General features: G+C 35.8%; 1 protein-coding gene across 1 annotated transcript in view; it reads left to right on the forward strand.

Moving 5' to 3' along the window:
- LOC145694702 (mutS protein homolog 4-like) overlaps positions 1-19,796 on the forward strand; it is a 67,370-nt gene extending 47,574 nt beyond the window's left edge. Inside the window, exons 13-17 of the mRNA XM_081771228.1 lie at positions 93-194; positions 1,626-1,739; positions 2,487-2,695; positions 5,154-5,346; positions 15,673-19,796. Of these exons, the coding sequence (XP_081627354.1) occupies positions 93-194; positions 1,626-1,739; positions 2,487-2,695; positions 5,154-5,346; positions 15,673-15,867 (813 nt within the window). The 3' untranslated portion in view covers positions 15,868-19,796. The remainder of the gene's footprint in view (positions 1-92; positions 195-1,625; positions 1,740-2,486; positions 2,696-5,153; positions 5,347-15,672) is intronic.
- Positions 19,797-22,028: the final 2,232 nt, after the last annotated feature.

Genomic DNA, 22,028 nt, shown 5'->3' on the forward strand with positions numbered 1-22,028 from the left:
ATCTTAATTATTTTGTGACAGTGTGGCAGTGTTAAAAAATATTTACTTTAAAATGCAACATTCAAATTTATGTTGTCATTTATTTTTTGCAGTACATGAACTGCTACAAAAATTTCCACATCATAACTGGTCCTAATATGAGTGGGAAAAGTATCTACCTTAGGCAAATTGCCTTAATACAAATTATGGCTCAGGTATGTTGTTTTTCTTAAATTTTTCGAATTCCGAAAATAATTATTACAACACCCTTGAATTGTATACTTGATATTTAAAGATAAATCATAGTTGCTATTATTACTTCACTAAAAATACGATAAATTTTCTAAAAAGATACATGACTATCTTTTTTAAAGTTTATTTCTATAATCTACACAGAAATCATAAAGTTATTGTTGTATCTAACAAAATAGTTACTTATGATTCAATCAATCACCACATATATACTAGGGTCATCCAGAAAATAAAGACCGTTTAGTTATACAAAATAAAAAACCACAATATTTATTTTAAAAAACAATTCTGTTACATATCTGAAGCTTTCCTGACTTCTCTAAATAATCACCACCTTCATTTAAACATTTGTTGTATTTGTTCACGAATTTCAGAATTCTCATGTTATACGCTTCTGTCGCCAGTCTTACAGACAAGGCATAGTAAGGGGGAGCTCCATCTGCATAAATAAGAGTTCATGTGTCTCGTCCCATTCAGAAATTGTAAGCCACACAAAATTTTGTTAACATTTCCAGGTATCTTTCAGCATTCATAGTGTCTCTCAACAGATAAGGTCCAATAATGCGGGAAGAAGTTATCCACGCTGTCACTTTCGGTTTGTCCTGTATTTTTTCAACGGTCTATTTGGGATCACCTTATGTCCAGTAATGGCCTTTATGAAAGTTAACGAAACCTCCTATAGCTTCATCACTCCACAGAATTTTTTCAAACAGATATGGAAGATCTTCATGCCATGCGACCATTATTTCACAAAATTCAATACGCCTATCGCTATCATCTGAATACAACTTTTGGATATAATGAGGCTTCCATAGTCTGTAATGTAACTCTTTATGGAGAATTGCATGCACAGATAACGTGTAATGCTACTCTGTCTTGAGCCTGCCTTGTTGATTTTGAAGGGCTTCACTCAAACATGGTGACCAATTTTTCCTCTGATACCAAAGTCGAGAGCCTACCTGATCTCTTAATGCACATGACACTTCCGGTAGTCATTAATTTTCTGTGGTAATTTTTAATTGTTTTTGCATCCAGAACAGCTCGCCCTCCATGTTAACCTCTCCACCATCGTTGGACCTGAATTACACACTGCACACTTCAAATCTTGCTGCAATTTTGACTGTCTCATCAATACTTAATCGTTCTGGATCTCTGTGGCTTCAAAGCTACAACAAAAGCTTCACAGGATCTAGGAGAAATAGAGAAACATGGCATACTTTAATCTATAAAACAAGATAACTTTCATTGCTATCTGTACATAACATCAACAGAAATTCAAAATAGAAAGTTACTTTCCGCCCACCCTATATAACTAAACGGTCTTTATTTTCTGGATGACAATTATATATATATATATATATTCACGAGTTTTGTAATCTCCCCCCTTTTTTTAGGTTGGGTGTTTTGTTCCTGCAGAGTCAGCAACTATCAGAATAGCAGATCATATTTTCTCGAGAATTGGATGTGGAGATAGTATAGAGTGTAATGCTTCAACGTTTCTTGTAGAGGTAAAACTATATAATTAACTTAACGAATTAATTAAAAAGTACGTAATTGGTTGTTTCGCGAGTCTAGTTTGAATTTGACAAATCTTGAGGTCATGGATGGGATTTGAGAGCCCCGTTCCTTAATGTAATTGAGTAAATGTAAGAAAGAACTGAGATTAAAAAAAAAAATATAATCATTGTATCAAATTATACCATAGTACTTATGTCATTAAGATAAGACGGATCAACTAACGTGCTATATCAATAAAAAATCATGGTGTTGCTGAGTACTAATCCGTGAGACTTTCTCCCATGAATATTCGTCACTACTTTCTGACACGATCATATGATCATTTCCTGTTGTTACTACCAATTTTTTCTTCTTCATGGAAACGGATCTTTGTGTAAATTGATGATGTAACGTGTTTATATATGAGTATAAATCTGTATTTGGTGTTTTGTGTGCTGGTCTCTACAATATCGGAGAATCATAAATAAAATAGTTATTTGCATGTTCCGTCTAGAATTATCTATCAGAAATTGCACTGAAAAGTTTCAGGTTTTTAGCGTATGACAAAGTGCTGAATATAACTGTAAAATGATGATCTTGGAGTTCTGACAATCGCTTTCCATTCTCACAAATATAAGTACTGATTATAGGATTAATAGATATCTCGTTACATATGTCATTGGCAATTTTTAATGTTATTTTTATTTGCAACATGAAGTATGGTTTGCATTGTATCTATATGAATACTTTCGTCACAGATGAGGGAAATGAACTATATGCTTCAACGAGTGACACACAAGTCTCTAGCAATCATTGATGAACTTGGCAGAGGAACATCTTGCGAGGAAGGAACAGCAATTGCTTGGGCTCTTTGTGAGAAACTTCTGGAAACGCAAGCATTCATATTTTTTGCTACACACTTCATTTTCATTACAAAGCTTGAAGAGTTATACTTTAATGTCACAAAGTAAGTACGATAACCATTACTTTTATTGTATCTCTGAACTATGCATTTAAAAAATGTATTTAAAAAACTAAGCGATGTTTCAATTACTTTTGCACAATTCTTTGGCAGAAAGATATGAGAATAATTCTTTGGCAGAAAGATATGAATTAGCAGTAATAGTAGTAACGAGTGTGATTTAAAATATGTATTTAAAATGTGAACAAGCTTACCAAGATTATATTTTAACATTTTTTATTGCCGATTTGGCTACACTTGATTTAGCATCATTCATATTTTATTAAGATCAAAGAGAAACACCTCGTTGTCATCTCTCTTCCTTCCAGATGACTTCTTGTTAAAAGCTTGGCTTCTCGTATATTTTTCAATATGCTACTACCATTTTATTGTTAATAATTTCTTTAAATTAATATGTGACACATTTTAACATATCTTTTGTATTTCTTAAATATATGTTAAATAGCAATAATATATTCACAAATATTTAAGAAAATTTTATCTACAAAATCTTGAAAAGATATGTAATTATTTTCCTGGAGCTACATGAATATAGCTATAAGCTTGATCTGAGAAGACCATTAGTATTATAATCGTTTCTTGTTTGTCAAAAGATACGTGTTTGTGCATGGTTTTCAAAAATAATTCCAAATATAGCATATATCATTTTAACCCTTTCGTGCATAACGTTCACTGGTGGACACTGCTGATTAGTTACAATCGTGTACTGTCGTAACTCTCCATCCTAAAACCAAGTGCATTGTTCATTAATAGAAGTTAGCTGGGTGGCGTGGCGATCTCAATTTTTCAGCCACCTAGCGTGAAACTCTGAAGGTAGGGATATTATGTCACCAATGTATGATTGAAACAGGCAAGAAAGAGGCATGGCGAATTCTTCTGGAATATCTGCTGACATCTTCTAAGGAGGGCGTGCCAAGCAAATGGTATTTCTTTCTTACAATGTCTCAAACAACCTAACATCATGGTATTATCAGATTTTGTTCTTGTATCTACACAAATCATCAAAACAGACATGTTCCATGTAGTAAACGGAATGCACTTGAAACACATTTGTCTGCAGCAATTTGTCCACTGCAGTGGACTTTATGCATCTAATGAAGATATGATTGTTTTTGCAAAAAGTGTTGCTTGCCACTTACAAAAATATAATTGGAGCCTCTGTGGCAACCAATAAGCCTCATCAAACCTTTGACTAATCTGGGTTTGATTTCCAGTTGATGTCACCACGCTTGACTTCAACTCGTTATGTCAGACTAAATTGGTGTCTTCAAAACACCTCCCAAAGGACCATCATCCTAGAATCATATTGAAATCAAGAACATGTAGACCTGTACAATAAAACTGACATAAACATATGTTACTTAGCATGTTGAGAATGACAGAAGTGAATCATCATTAGCTAATGTAGAAAAAGAAAATGAAGATCCTCAACTGAGTAGAAGAAACCAAAGACAACAACTAGCAAAGTGATATGCTCAAAATGTGGCAATAAATTTTCTCAAAATTTCCTCCATTTCTTGGAAATAACAATGTAAATATTACAGGAAATGAGCAAACTTACTTGTTGTCACAGTTGTTTACAGGTGATCATGTAAATGACATTGTTTTTTAGACCAATCTGTATGCGAATCAGAATGGAAGGAACATTTTAGATTGGCTCCAGGTGAACTCAAAATGTTTCTTGGAATAAGTATTGTAATTACTTATATGTTACCCTAAAAGACGACAGTGTTGGTCTTCAGAAGAAGGTTTACATTGTAAAGTTGTAGCTGACGCAATATCATAAACCTGTTTGACCTTATATGAAGATCTTTATTTCTATGATAATTCACAGCCTCGAGATAGAAATTACAGACTTTATAAGTTACGATATGTACTGAAGGGAGATTCGAATTTGCTGTGAATGATGAAAAGTATCAATGCATTGACGGGTAAATCATGCCATTCAAGGGTGAACTTAAAATAAAGCAATATACATACCCAACAAGCCGAAAGCTTGGGGCATGAAAATTTGGGTAATGACAGGGTGTAGTGGTTATACGTACGATTTTGATGAATATGTTGATTTTTAACCCTTAGTACTTGTACCTAAACAACTATTTCAAGTTTCCTAGAATATAACGTTTATTCCATTTATTTTTAGTGTTATTTTGCCATCTATATGCTCCAAAATATAGAAATCATTATTTTACTCAAAATACATGAGGTCAAATCAAGTGGACAGATCAAGATAATGATTAAATTCTGATAAGAAAATATCAAATTTCAAAATTTTCGGTTTTACATGTCTTAGTACACCAAGAACAATTGTAAAAAAAATAATCATCATATGTCAATGAGAACATAATTCATGCATGAAAGGGTTAAACAATTTGAATTTACTGAAAAATAAAACATCTAGAAACTAAAAGTATATTATAAACATGATTTTTCTGTGTTATAGCTACCATCTAGACACTTCGGAAGAGTTCGTGGAAGGACAGGAAAGAACTCGCCTTAAATATACTCATCAACTTGTTAAAGGTGTAACAAAAATAGAAAACTATGGGTTAAAGTTGGCTCAGATTTCGAATCTGCCTCCTTCAGTTGTAAGCGAAGCTCAAAGGCTTGTAGAAGAAATCAATGCAAAGAAAAAGGTAATTGAAGTTAAATATGCAGCATAATACATAATCAAGAAATGGAATATTAAATATACTATTACGTAGTATATTATTTCTATGTAGTATATCATATACGCATATAATAATTTATTTACATTCAATATTCCATTTCTAGAGTAGGAGAAACATTAAAGAGGCTCAATCGTAAGATATTACAGTGAAACCCGTTCTATGTTGGCCACCGTCGGTTCCATTGAAAAGTGGCCAACTTACTGAAAATAAGTATGACTGGTGCATTTTTTTAGAATAGGATTTTAGTATTACTTGATTGCAAATTTTTTATAAGCAATTGCGCGAAAGCTACTTTTAAACTGGACTGATTAGACAGTGATAAATATTTTCTGTAGATATCTTTTGAAAAATAGCATATTAGTTATTAATAACAAAATTTATTTATGGTGATTCATTCCAGACGTATTTCTTTTATGCTTTTTGGCGGATATGTGCATTCTAATTTTGTAGTTAAATGCCTCTTGTTAATGAGCTACAAGTGCTTCCCTCAGAGCAAAAGATGTTTTGAGAAATTCTTAAGGGAATTCATATATCAAAACCTCTGCTACCTTCCGACAAACCGTCACGTGCCAATAGTTTACAATTGAGATGGTTAGCCTTAACCCTGAGAATTTTCTGGAATTACTAAAGCTCCCCACTGATGAAAGGAGCCGATATAGCTAGTGGTTTTACCAAAAGAAACAAGGTAAATAAATACGCACAACAATTTCCTGAATTCCCTCACCATCCCTTTATCAGAGTAGTGTTCTGGCTACTGAGCCCCAAGAACAAATCGTAGAAATCCATGCTAGTTTGTCTCCAGTCACAAATACAGAACATCTGACTCTCATATGGGAATAAGAAAGAGCTAAGGAAAATAACAAAACGGTATTTGCATGGCCAAGATACGCAGGTAAATTTATCATTATCATCATGGGGTAAACATTGCTTCAACGTGGCCAACTTCCAAGATAGACAGGTGGTCAACTTACACAACGTCTTATGGGAAAATGCAGGTTCAAGACGAACCAGACCAAGATGAGCAGGTGGCCAACTTAGAGAGGTGACCAAGTTGACGACCCCGCTCAGAGCTTATAAAAATCTGGTTTCCGTTAAATTGGCTGGTATTGCAATATGTTGTGTATTTTAGTCCCCTGATAAATAATCTCAATGGGCACGAAGCTCGAAAACCCCACGTTTCTGAGATATCCGCTGACTATTATCGTCACTTAAAGGCAAGCGCTCACATAATAAATTAGGTCGACAATTTATCTATGAAGTATGAACGAGTCTCACTACGGTATACTAGGGTTCCTGGGGTCGCTGATTGCGAATCCGAGATTGGTCAACCTCCATCACATCAGGTTCAAGGTCATTTGAAGGTCAAATCGAGAGGGAACGTTGCAAAAATCTGAACAAATGTACATAAATGTTTTTCACTCGCCAGATCCGATTATGCCATTTTGTTGACACAACAAGATCATTTCAAGGTCATTGCAGGATCATTTCAAGGCCAAACTTGAAAAATCGTCGGAAAAAATCTGAAAAAAATCATAGATAAGATTTTAGGGTAACTAATTCCGAATTCGATGTCGGTGTTAATCGAATCTATCATTAATATTGTCAATTTAGTTTTCCAGTCATTTGTAGTGTCTTTCTTCAATAAAGATTTGTTCTGTGCCTCACATCGCATCATTCTTGAACTTCAAACTCCAGTATTTCACCTTCATTACCATCGCTGTTCATATTTCGATTACCAGCATATTGTATGTATTCCAGTAGAGCTTGACTAGAGTATTTCTTACTACATGTGCATAACAACGTAATGTTCCTAACACGGGACTTACAGGTTCAATAATACCCTAATATTGGACCATCTTCTACTTCCATGACCCGAAATTGGTCATCGTTCCCTGTAAAGCATATCCAAAGCTGATGTTGAGTAGCGTTACTAAATCTTGTAAAGACTCTGAAAGGTAACAATCATGGCTGAAAACTATTTTTATCAAATTGAAAAGTATCAAAATAATCTTGTACATACGAGGGTGGTAGTTCAATCTGACAAACACCCAACGTAATCCGATTAAGAAATGCAAAATCAAATTGAGGGAATTGCATTTCGCTTCACCAAATTCTCTGCCTCTACTCTAGCCTGCATGACAAACATCATCGATACGATCTCGATTTTGATATGCCAATTGTAGTCTTATCAAACATCAATAAACGACTTTCAGATTCAAACTTCAAGATTTTCCCGACGTTTTTTCAAGTTTGACCTTGAAATGACCTTGACATGACAATGTTGGATTAAAAAAATGACAGAATTGGATCCAGCGGCTCAAAAAACATTTATGTACTTTTTTTTTGCAACGTTCCCTTTCGATTTGACCTTCAAATGACCTTGAACATGACATGATGGAAGATAACCGATCTCGGATTCGGAATCAGCGACCCCCAAAACCCTAGTATACCCACCCAACCCTAGTATAGGTAAAATGTCGTCCTAATCATTATTTTCAGACGAGGGAACATTTACCTTTAAGTAACGATAATAATCAGCGGATATCTCAAAGACGTGAGGTTTTCGGGCTTCGTGCCCATTGAGACTTTTCATCAGGGAACCATAATACACAACATATTGCAATACCGACCAATTTAACGGAAACCGGATTTCCATAAGGTCTGAGCAGGGTCCTTCGTGTAATTAGATGTATATTTTGTTCTTCTTTGGCATTGTCGATGAATTATAAAGAAAATTAATTGTGTAGCCCGTCTTCAAAACGTATCTTATCTAGTTTACAAGCCATTCGGGAATTTTTTTTTAATTATTTTAATTTCTACATCTGAAAATAAATCTTATAAAATTTAAAATAAAAACCTGAATACATTAAATGCGGTAAATTAACTGAAATTAGGCATTAATAAAGCAAACACCATGAAAACAATTCACTCCTCCACACACACACACACAAAAAAAAGAACAAGAGACGTTTCGAAATTGGGTAACTCAATTGAAATATAAAACTGTAGTTTCCCTAAACTTTTCAAAATTTACCTCAATATTTTTATCCAGTGAAAAAGGTACATTAATATAGTAAATTCTAATATCTTGAAAAATATTTTCTTTATTACAATTTGAGAAATTGAAATAAAATATTGAGTTTATTGTATTATTAAGACATTAAAAAAATGTTGATAATATCCAAGGTGGAACATTTATCTTGATATGCTCTGGAACTTGTAAACTAACAAATACGAGATGCTGACCTTTCGTACTGTATTAATATCGACAGGGGGGGTTGTTTGAAATACTCTGCAATATAATCAGATTAATAGTGTTGCCAACCCAGCATAAGGGTATATATTTTTCAAATAACGCCAGGTTATGGATCGTTTATATATTTTTTACTGATTTTTACTCCCTCCCCCTTGTCACACTTCATAACGCAAGGTCGAACCCCTCTCCTCTTATGTCACCTAACGCTTTTTGATTTTTTTCACCAATTTTGCTTATTTTGAGTATTGTTATGATCGAAAAAAATTGTAATGGGGAAACTTTTTATTACAAAAGGCTTTCATTCTGAATAAATTGTACTTTTTTTCGCAACAAATCAAAGTATTACAAAATGGTAGTGCTGTAATAATATTTTAACTCCATAAGGTTGTTTAATTAACCATTTTAATTCTTCGAAATTAGATACTGTCGTTTTCTCAAGATCGTACCTATTATTTTAGGTCACCAAACAAAGTCTAAAGAACTGATATCGACCCTGCTTCCTGTATTTAATGTTCGCTAATGTCGACGATGCAAAGGTTCTCTCCCTTGTCGACCACAGATTCGATGTAGCCGCAAACGTGGAGGAGCAGGACATTCATTTATGAACAAGTTTTCAAGCTTCTTTGGATTTCAGTTTACCTCTTTTTATAATCTTCTTGTGCTAAATCAGTGTCAAAACACGGGTAAACTCGGTTTCTTCAAATGCAAAGAGCAAAATATTCAGCACAAGATGAATATCCGACGAATTCGATTTTTAATATTTTGCTCTGCAAACAGTGGATTATTCCGTCGCGCAAAATACGTATTATTTCACGAAAAAGAATTTCCTCTATTTCACTTGCAATAATCCTTAGAAGAATAGAATGAGTAGTGATCCAAATCAAACGTTTTGCATTATATTCTCAGAAATAGCGATACGAGTGGGAACGCGAGGGCATGTTTAAGCGGTGGTTACAATTGCTAACAACTAACTCCAGAAAAGCTTCGTGTGCCGTAAATATAATGCACCGATAGCCACAAAAGGAGTTTTTAATTGTATTGTAATACACGTAGGGTTCGTCACCAGTAATTTCGAATCCCTTTTGCATAATTTACGTAATTCATTTTATATAGGCTATATGTTTGCAATTTCCCGAAACAATATTTATTTATTTATATATAAAAAAAGAACTGAATGAAATCATTTGTTTAAAAGATTGCATATAGACCTCAGAATAAAAATGAAAATTAAAACAAAACAAAACAAAACAACAACAATAACAAAAAAATAAGCTGCAACCCCCTCCTCCTTCCTTGTCACACTTTGTAACGCAAGGTCAAATTCTGCCAGTGTTTATCATAACCACTGGCGTCTCTGGGATGTAAAATTTGGGGAGGACATCAAAGAAAGTGATTTAAATGATATTAAATTTGATTCCATTTGTTACCTTTCTGCTTACCTTCACAGACTCCCTAAGGTATATCAAGAACTGGATTACAATCAGGGGCGCGGTGGCTTAGTGATAGAGCGTTTACCTCCGGTACTTGGGGTCCCTGGTTCAATCCCACCTCGCGCCGTGTGGACTTTGTGGTGGACAAACACCGTGCTTGTGGGTTTTCTCGGAGTTCTCCCCTTTCCTCCCACTTTCTTCATTTCACTCATTATCACCGCCTCCTTTAGCCTAACCGGCATAACCGTGGGACATTAAAGATTTCATATTTTTCGATTACAATCGTTTCACAGTCTGAATATTATATTCCAAATAAATATAATTATTATTATTTGTATGATATTCTGTCGTTAGTAAATAAATTAAATTAGAATAAAATATTGAATATTTTGTACTTTAAAATATTGGGGGGACGCGTCCCCCTCGTCCCTCCGCCAGAGACGCCCGTGATCATAACTCCAGAATGGTTTGAGATATCAAATAGCCGTAAACGGTACTATGATCTTTATGTCTATTAAAAACCATCTATGTGATTGAATAAGGTCCTTATCTGAGTAGGTTTCAAAATAAAGGTTTTTGTAAAAAGTCAATTTTCAAACTCTGTAACTTCGTTACTATTTATTGGAAATCCGTCATATGGTCGGTCATACGAGGGTGTCAATAAGTAACTGCAATATTTTCTATTTCTTTTCAGGTTGGCTCTACGATATTATGTGCTCATCAGACGCTAGATGTCACTGTTGACTTCGCGTGTGGTAGGTTGCTGAGTTATCACATCAGTCAGCTTTGCGCTGCTGCGAAGTAAAGATAACCGCACCACTCTCTGTGTGCATCAAAGAATAACACTGTTCTGTCATCCGTTTTTTTTTTTTTTTTTTTTTTTTTTTGCGTGTGTGTGTGTGGTGTCTGAAGGTATACCCGGAGCGGAAATTCATTGAAGGCTTTCAGCACAATATGGGGCAATGTGTTGCCACAGCGAAATGTTTATTAGTGGATTGAACAGTTCAAAAGTGCTCGAACGATCGTTAATGATTAGGAAAACGCAGGACCTCCAGCTGTAACAATTGATAACATTATTGAACTAGTCCACGACTTGATTCTGAATAAGAGACGAGTGACTGTTGATGAAGTGGCAATCCATATGCACATTAGTCATGGTTCTGCATATGACATCATGCATAACAGGCTCAACTTTCACAATCTGTACGAGATAGGTTCCGAAAAACTCGATGAAGAGCACAAGCGAAAACGTGTGAGAATCTGTCAGCACCTGCTGGACCTTTATACTAACGAAGGCGAAGCATTTCTTAGGCGGATCATCACTGGAGATGAAACGTGGATTCATCACTGAACCTGAGAGCAAACAACAGAGCATGGAATGGCAGCACAACGTATCTTCTGTCAAAAAAAAAAAAAAAAAAAAAAAAATCAAGTCAACCTTTTGCAGAGAAAGTGATGCTCACAGTGTTTTGGAATTCACAAGGGCCAATCCTGGAACATTATCTGGAAAAGGGGTCAACAATAAACACTAAAAGGTACAGTGATATGCTGGTAAGCAAGTTGAAGCCTGCAATTCGTAATAAACGCAGAGATCGAGTGTTGGAAAGCGTTCTTGTGTTGCATGCCAATGCGCATCCACATACGCCGCCCACACCGCTGAAACTCTTCAGAAGCTGCGTTTTGGTGTTGCACCATCCTGCATACAATCCCGATCTCTCCCCGTCGGATTACCATCTGTTTGGTCCACTTAAAGATGCTCTCAGTGGCCATCGATCCAGCTACGATCAACAAGTGAAGGAAGCAGTGTATTCGTAGCTTGCTGCGCAACCAAAAACCTTTTTTTGCAGAGGATATCGGAAAGCTTGTGAAACGGTGGACCAGGTGCGTTGAAAAGCGGAGTGACTATGTTGAAAAATGATATGAATAAAAACATTGTACTCTTGTGGTAATAAATAACACTGGCTTACAGTGGTTTTGGTGCCGGGTGTTTCTTAGCTGATTTGAAGTAGAATTGGGACGCTGAATCCAAATATGGCGTTAGTTTTCCCCTAACAGATTTAGTTTTTGAGATATAGGAATTGCAAGACTGACCTGCTACAACGTTGAAAATTGCATAGGTGCTGTTTTACTGTAAGTGAAAAGAAAACTATGACATTTAAATCTGTTATTTGGAACACTTTGAAAATAATGAAAACCATATAAACACAAACATCAAGTACATAATAACTCTGTAACTACATTTTATAATAGTTTTTATGAATAAAAAATCAAATAATTTGTTCAAAACGATCTATTCAACACTTCGGAAGCTTCGTTTTCGTGACATCCTTGAATGTTTCTTTGCACAGTCTCTTTTTAGGTTCCAGCAGTAATCTGCCATCATATGGGCATCCCATCTTCCTTGGTAGCGGTCCTCCATTGTTTTAATATCTTGGTGAAATCTTTCACCTTGTTCTTCACTCAGACTGCCTACGTTGTCTGGGAAACGGTCCAAATGGCTGTGCAGGTAATGAATTTTGATACTCATATTACATCCAAGTTTTTGGAATGCATTAAGCATCTGGTTCACTAGCTCAACATAGTTATCAGCTTTATTATTGCCAAGGAAATTCTTGATAACTTCTACAAATGAGGTCCAAGCTCTACGTTCAGTCTCATTCATGGACTCCACGAAAGCCGGATCTTTCATGAGTTGTCTTATTTGGGGACCATCAAATATTCCAGCTTTTAATTTTTCTGTGCTGACCTGAGGTAGCTTGTTTCCCATGTAAGCAAAGCACGGCCCGTCCTTATTTAGCGCCTTTACAAACTGCTTCATCAAACCGAGCTTGAGATGTAGAGGTGGCAAAATGATTTTGTCACACTCAACAATAGGCATGTTAATAATATTTTTCTTACCAACAACCATGTCGTCTCTCTGCGGCCACTCTTTTTTTGACCAATGGTTTGCTTTGTCTCTGCTATCCCACAGACATAGAAAACAAGGATATTTTGTGTAGCCACTTTGCTGTCCAAGAAGAAAGTTCACCATCTTTAAATCCACACAAATCACCCACTGATGGTCCTGATATTTAATTTTTTCCATAACCAAAGCAATTGCTTCATATTCTTCTTTCAGTCGTGTTGAATGAGCGATTGGAATTGAGCCATATTTATTGCCATTGTGTAGAAGGACGCATTTTAAACTTCGCTTGGAGCTATCAATAAACAGGCGCCAATCATCTGGATTGTATTCTGGAAGACCCATGTGTTCTAGGAGACCTCTAACATCGTGACAGAATACGAGATTTGTGTCTTCAGTGAAAAATGGTAAAAACTCCTTTTCCCTTGTTCGGTAGAATGTGATTTTAGTTCCTTGTTCTAGTACGTTTTTCTCCTTCAATCTGGAAGCAAGTAATTCAGACGATTCTTTTGAAAGATTAAGGTCCCTAACTAGATCATTTAGCTCATCTTGATTAAACTGTTGAGGAATTGTTGACATTCCCTCATAATCACTGTCACTTCCATCATCCATGTCACAAGAATGTTCACTACGTTCGTTTTCAGTCTCACAAAGCTCTGGCAAGTGGTGAAACGTTGGGATTGGTATTTCATCGGAATGAACAACTGGACGTCTTGCTGAAGGCAGATCAGGATATGTCCACTTGTTCCGGTTATTTCTATTCATACCCGTAACATTTACCAGGCAGAAATAACAGTCATCAACATGGTTTGTGGGTTCCCTCCAAACCATTGGAACACCAAACTTAAGACTTTTCTTTTTCCAGTTGTTCACTGTCGCAAGTGTTCAGTACACATTTTACACACAATATGTGGAGCCCACGTTTTATCTTGGTCCCCTAGGCGTACACCAAAATATGCATGATATGCTTTTTTTTTTACAAAGTCACTGATATGTTTTCTATTGTCTTTAAATGTGTACTCACCACATATGTAGCAAAACACATCAGGATGGTTAACACAACTTCTTCGACTTGAACTCATTTTATGTTCAGGCCACTAACACGGGTGTTAAATATAAAGCCTTAGTATACGCGATACAAGTTATGATTTCAGAACAAAACTCACATGTTCCAACATGTCACTCCACCTGCAAGACAACAACTACGATCCACTAGCCAAGTAGAATACCAATGCAATCTAGTGGACGTTCCTGGAACTACTATATGACTAGTTTCCGTTTAGTACCGACAGATAGCAGCACTAATGAGAAAAGAGCGCCGTTCTTTCAAATAGAAATCTCTATAGAGCACAGTAGGATTTATTTGAGTTGCAGAGTTTATAAGATCATATTCAAACTTGTTATTACGAGAATATTTGTATTTCTTTTGCTTATTTTGTATACTATTGCAAGAAGCATGCAGAAATAGTGGTTACATCATTTATAATTTACATATTTATTTTGGATTGTAATATTTCTTCCACATACATTGTAACGTAAATAACACTACTGGTACAGTAGCCTGTATCTACCAAAGTAGAGCTGATAGAAAAAAACTGCTTACATTATTGGATTCAGCGCCCCACACATAGTTAAAATCAGCTCTAAAATTTTAGGCACCAAGAAAAATTTTTTTTCTGTAGGCCTGTGTAATAATTGATTGCAAAAGTTTATTGACTTACCCTCGTAGTATAAGGCACTAAAGTACTTGGATATACATTGCACCGTTCGTCTTTTTGCGTTATTTCGTGTTCGTGAGTTTTCTCGGGGAACTCACGTTTCCTCCCAGATTCTCATTCACCGATTCTTCCATCATCACTTACTTGCCTTAATCATTCGTCTCCTTTACCCTAAAGGGCACAATCGTGGAAAGTTAGATTTCATTTTTCTTTTTTGTTTGGCGTTCGTTGTTCTATTGTTGTACAGGAAGTTTGTAATTCTTAGTATCTTTAGTTTGCAACACTGAATATTTAATGTGACATTATAAGTTTTCGTTTGACATGTAGATTCGAAATGTGATAACGTGACGTAATTACTATCTAAAAAAATAGAAGTTTATATTGAGTTGGGAACAATGTTAAACAGCTAGTATAGCGCAGTCTCAGTGTCCTACTGTCGATATTTGGATGGTATAGAATTACTGCGTTGTTTTGCCTCTTAGTTTAAGTTACAAGAGCGTACCAAAATACTGTATAGTTTGCCAATATTATCTGAACTGACTAAATATAGAAAAAAATCAGCTAAATATTTGTAGTATAGACGTTCTTGAAAAAAAAAAAAAAATAGTCAAACAAAAAGTCTGTCACTTGCTGCTATATTACTTACTTCGAGTAGTGTAAAAAGTGTATAAACTGCATAGACCTCGATGACTGAACATGAAATAGGAATTATTTTGGAATATATTACAGCCAAGGATTATCACTACAAGAACTATACGAATTTCTGTTGTACATATTTTTGAATTACGGTTTCTTTAATGTTCCTCCAGTATAAGCCACTTTGACTTCTTATAGTATGAAAATGCCAGATAATTGACAAACAGCACGACAGAGGTATGGATGACTTACATACCATAAATGCATCCCTTTTAATTGAATATCCCTAAAAGTTATATTATATTCTCCATATTGAAGTTCTGTTACACATAATGTTACTACTTGCAGCCCATACCTGAAGTGGAAGCAGGGACCTCTGAAGAACAAGAAGCATACAACCTAATTACAGAGGTTGCATTATTGGCAGATAAAAAGCTCTCTGTTGAAGAATTAAGGCAGGCGTTAAAAGAAATCCAAGAGAAGTATAAATCAACAGAATCAACAGAGAATGTACCAGCAGATAAACAATCAAGAGAAGAATAGAGTACTTCACCAAAGTAACATAGATGTTAGTAAATGTTATGTGAGTAGCTATGTATTTCTTTACAAGATTATCTAAATCTTGTGTAAGTATTAATTTCTACTAACATTTTAATCAGAGTAAGATTAGTGTTATCACAGCAGTTAAAATAGAAGCGAACTCTTGAGTTTACTTGCAGGATTTAGTTAAGTTCATTGTATATACAGTATATTAAAGTTCCAATTTTATTTTATACGTAAATAGCTGCCATAACTATGCTGGTTTTAGTGTTGAAATCAATGAACAATGTAATATACGATTGATTATTCATATATATTTATATGTTAACCCTCGTTGCTCTGTAGTATTACACGTCTCAAATCTGTTCATATGTGATTTTACATTCGTGCAATAATGTCCTATTTTTGTCTATAGCTTCTCCAAAGATATTACTCGAAACTATAAATAAACATCTGAATTCTTATTTTATACCCTTAAATTTTCACGTAGGTACTTGAATAACCTCATTTCAGATGTGTGGACTTGTGTTTATAACATTACTAAAGTTTATATTACATTTTGTAATATTTGAACAAATGTAAAGTATTGTGTATGTATATTTTGTTTTCATGAAAATACAACTCTTAATTTTGTGCGTTGTTCAGGAGATTTTCTTATGAGTTCTGCTAGCAAGATATTTTAATAACAGTATCTCGACTACTTATCACGGCAACATGTTCAATCTCTCTAAACAAAGGCACAATACCGAGACTAAGTGAAGCTTAATAACGAACTTAGAAAAAAAAAATCGGCATGTATACAAGTACAGATTTAACTGAAGTTTTCAAATTCTAGTGCTTATGCCCAAAAATGGATAAATGTTAGTATTTTAGAATTACCTTTAGATTAAATACATCGTTAGTATTACCGTTACGTTGACAATGAGGGAAAAGTTTCATTAAGAATTTAATTTTTAAAGTTTCATTACGAATAATTGTGGATTATAGTTCTCTGAGTTTGTCAGATTAACGAAGCTCTGTGTATATGTTTTCTATAATTATCGTGAATATATTCTTACTAACTTCAATTTCAATGATTATACCCTGGCCGGCGAACGATGATTTCTGACAGCTCAGCTCGCGAGGACGACTGAGGAGTGCGGTGTTGCCATGTGCTTCTCGCGCAAGAGAAGAATCGTCTGCTTCCTCGTTGAGGGTGAGAGGGGGTGAGTGAAAGTTTGGCAATGTGCTGTGGTTACCATGGAGACGCGACAGGTTCTGAGCCTTAGGTTGGTTGACCTGCTGTCTTCTGCTCGCTCGCCGTGGCCTTGTGCAAAGCTGTCAGAAATCATCGTTCACCGGCCAGGGTATAGTTAACTCTGTAGCTAGTTTTTGTCGAGCAAGTACATGCTAAAATTTACTTTATTATAACGTAACAAATGTGTCTAAATCGTTGAGAATATGTTGTGCATTATGATATATATATATAGTTATTACCATGAAAAAATAGAAAGCTTTGACATATATCAGTCTTTTTTTTTTTTTTTAAACATGAATGAACTGTATTCAGTTACTTTATCTAAAAGGGATCTATTCGTTCTTCTTCGCCTTCATACTCAACTGAAGGAAACACTTCTGCACATTGAAACCTTCCGTCAAATTTAGGGAAAAAAGGTTAAACTAAACAAGATACTTTTAAGATGATTAGAAATATCCTCTGCGCTTCAATTACTTTACTGTATAGAACTATAACTGATGCTAATTCTACGTTAAAACATTCGGAAAATAGAACAGTAAGATACTGTACAATGTAGTTACGGTGGTTTTTATTGCTAAGCATATATTTTGACGGTCAAAAATTGTAAATTATAAATTATTATTTAATATATACATATTCCAAAAACATACATACATAAATTTTTAAATATCGAAGTATGGTCATGTCTGCTCTTCTCACTGTACTTCACAATGGAATTTTGTTTTCACATAGAAGAACGGGAAGATTATGTGCAGTATTTCTCATGGTTATTTTCATTATTGGCTATTTTAGAGAGCAAAAGAACACTAGAAGTTCTCATCATAGAGTCGAGTCCTTGACATGAATGTTGTTTCAATAACTTTTGTAAATTTTAGTCTACTTTTACAAATTGAATAAATTTTGCCTGTTACAATTTCTCACTATAATTTGTTATTAGTGATTAGTTTTATTGCTGTGAATTACAATTAATACGTGTGTTTCAAAATTATTTGAACGATTTCAACTCATTATTATTATCAATTGAGCAAATTTTACAACTTTCAAGTTTTAGTGGTAAAAATTGTAATACAATAATTCACAAATTCTCAATGTGAGTCCCCTTGGTTAGTCTGCATACAAGAACTCGGTAATCCAATTCCTCCCAGACCCGTTTTCATCAACAGTTTGTACTGTAGCAGTAATGTGGTTTTGCAGTTCACGGACATCTTGGAGTAGAGGTGGTTCATACACAATGTCTTTGAGTTCCGGTTACGTTCGGGTTAAGTTAGGGTTGAACTGGATTACACTCCATCCCGGCATTTACCTGGTGTAACTTAGGAAAACCTCACTCAGCGTGACTGGCCTGAAAAAACTTCTACTTTTTCGAGTATTGTCCCCACCGGGAATCGAACCTGGGATCACTCACCAAAGGCGAGAACGTCAGCGACTACGTAGGTTCGCAAAGTGACGAAAGTGACAGGAAATGGAAAACCGAAAAAAAAAAACCACCAACGGTGTCTGCTCACCACAAAGCCCACTTGGCGGGAGCTGGGATCGAACCAGAGACCCCACGTGCTTAATGGGGACCTATTATAATGCATGTTTTGATCTACTTTTCTGCCTGTCAGGCTGCCACTTTCACGACTTGTAATGCCCGTACGTCCAAGTCCTAATTACAGCCAATCACTACAATGCTTTCAATTGTCTATAGTCCGCGTCACCAGAATTGGCGTGTGGCATCAGCCAATAAGTTCGCAATGCGCTGTTAGTAAATCTTCAGGGAGGAGTCTAATCATTCATGATTGTCCACAAATACGAACAAAATCAATTATGAGTGATTAAATTCCTTCCTAAAGGTTTAGTAACAGGGCACTGCGAGCTTATTCCCTGATGCCATACGCCAATTCGGATGACGTGAACTATAGCCACTTATCAGTGGTATATTATTTCAGAAGAGCTATAGGAGATAACGTTTTAACAATAATTACCCGTGATACTCGTAAAGAAAATATTCCGATCCGTAACATATTCAAAAACGTAAATGTTCACAAAACAAAACATTTCACCACTTACGCTACAATGTGATTCAGAAGGAAATGTGATAACGGCATGAAGTATACGTGAATCTGAGTTTTTTTTTTTTTTTTTTTCAAAAAGATATATTATACACTGTTTTCTGTATTTAATGATTCTTGCACGAGGGCCAATTAAAAGGTTTTGCTCATTTGAAACTATATAACAGTCACCGAAACATATGTAGAACATGTTGTAATAGTAAAGATACAATTTATACCTTGTGCAAATGGCAATGGAATGTACTTCTGAACGGTATACACTACGTTACAGTAGTGTTGATAAAGAACAGCAAGAGAAATAATTGCAAAATTTCCCTGGAAAATATCCCATTTTCCTGACTATTTACGGTATTGGTTGACTATAATGTCGCAAACGCAGACAAAAATTCATGTCAAACTCCTGTTTTATCTGAACGGAAACTAATATTGATCGCTGCAATAACAGCTTAAACATTTTTATATATATTGTAAAACTTTCTGGTAAGTAGAGCTTGTAATAAAACAAGATTCGGAATCGACTCCCACTACCTTCTTCTATGGCACTACAGCTCTTTGACGAGCCTTCGCCTCCGTCAGAATCTGCCTCCACTTCTTTCGGTCTGCCGCACTCGCCTTCCAGTTCCATATTCCCATTTCCTTCATGTCCTCTAGGACCGTGTCCCACCATCTCCTCCTTGGTCTTCCCCTCGTTCTCTTTCCTTCGATGTTAGCGAAGATTTTCTTCACTACTCTTTCTTCCCCCATTCTGACAATATGTCCCACCCATTGCAAACGGCTAAGTTTGATGTGCGTTACTATGTCTACGTCGTCGTACTTATTGTAGAGTTCATTATTATATCTTATTCGGTATGTATTTTGGTCTACCTTCACACCTCCATATATTTTCCTTAAAATCTTCCTTTCAAAGTTCCCTAGTAGTTGCATTTCCTCTTTCCGTATAGTCCAGCATTCTGATCCATATGTTACTACGGGCCTGATTAATCTTCTGCATATCCTGGTTTTTGTAGTTTTAGAGATGAGATTTGATTTTAGTAGGGGCAGCAGTGCAAAATATGCTCTGTTCGCAGACTCCCACTACCAGTTTATTTAATAAAATTCACTATATAACATTACTTACAAAAAAGCACTGCAAAGCTGTTTGCCTTTAAATATTACTAGGTTGAAATTAGGTAGTCCTTGACTGTGAGGCCGAGGACAGGATCTCTACACAACCCCGAAGCAGGGTAAGCAGAGTGGCGAAGGAATCTCCAATGCTCCATGGCAAGCAGTGAGGGGGTTAGTAGTCACAGAGCTCCGAAGCAGGCTAAGCCAGGAGGAAAGGGATAGCCAAGAATCCCGTAACAGACTACAGGCTTTGGGGTTAGGTTATCCTAATGCTCCGAAGCAAGCAGTAGGAGGAACACCTGAGAACTGATACTGGTCCGCTGGTTGCTGCCGAATTTATAGGCTTCCAGGGTGGCGGTGGCGCTGCTGCACTCCTGACGTCATGCGCTTCGTAGGAGATGCCAGTGGTCTTCGTCTGCTGTTTGTAGTAATCCCACGCGGTCTGTCGTAAATCCATGTAATGGTGTTTACAAAAAAGAGCGTCAAGTATTGTTTGTACACAGTAGCACGTTGGAGATTACAATATATAAAACTAATCTCATTTAATGTGTAATAGTGGCCAGTAGATAGTATAATGGTAATTTATAACTTCGAAGAATCCCAGCGTCAACCTCAATTACGAGTTCTCACACTAATGTTCTGTTATTCGGTGGAGTGCATTGGCATGTTCTTTCATACGATTAACAGGCGTCTATAGTTGGTGCTTGTAGTTCTTATAGGTATTTGTTTTGTGTTGCACACGTTACTTTTTCACCCAACTTCATAAACAAGTCTACAGGAGTTGGGTCGGACGATCGCTGAGGCCAGGTAGGGGATATTCCACGACCAATTCAGCGGTTCGGAAAACGTCTCGCAGAACAATTCATCACAACTTTGATGCAATGATGTGTGCCCCATCGTGCTGGAAACCCATACTCATCCGCGTAATCAAGCAATTTCTTATAATTTGTCAACTAATGTTTGTTGTAGAAGATATGAATAATCATCTCTGGTCACACATGAATCCAGAATTACGGGACCAAGTAGCACGTATTTATAGAAACGTACTCCAAAATAAGTTTCCACTGTATTATGTTGATTTTATCATGTCTATTGATGTGTTATAACAGTTGTTTATGCCATTTCAGGTGAAGATGGCTTTGCCATTTAGTGCTTGCTATATCCGTATTTATAGTACAGCACACCATGTAGACGAGCAGAAATACGTTTCATACTAGTTATTGGAATGCGCTGAACCATTTAAACACTGATTACCACAATCGGAGGTAGTAACACGAGCAGCAAAACAGGCATTCTCATTGCAAAAGCTATAAACGTATACTATATCAGCATATTCTGTAGAGGTAAAAATGTGCATTTTCAACGAACATGTACACAGGTGTCACACAAAAATAAACAAATCATCTCGTCTTCCCTTGCAACGCCTATTATCAGCGTTACCAGGTCTGCGTGGTAATGAATATCCACCAAAATCGAAGTTATTACTGTTGCAATTTTCGAAGTAATCACAAACATGTAATATTTCTTAAGTAATAGTGTTGTTGTTGTTATTGGTTGGGGTTTAGCTACCAACTTATCCAGCTAACGCTATACGAGATGTTGACCTACCGTTTGAAGTAGAATCCGAACCATTAAAGTCTTCACGTGGAAAGACCCGAATCAGTTACTATACATTAAAACAGATTAGTTTTTTTTTAAAAATCAGCTATAATTACAGCAAACAATAAAAAGTTTCCGAATATATTCAACAGACAAAACAGTGTCTTTGA

The sequence above is a fragment of the Thermobia domestica genome, chromosome 9 (genome assembly GCF_964235325.1).
Source record: "Thermobia domestica chromosome 9, izTheDome1.hap1.1, whole genome shotgun sequence".
Lineage (NCBI taxonomy): Eukaryota > Metazoa > Arthropoda > Insecta > Zygentoma > Lepismatidae > Thermobia > Thermobia domestica.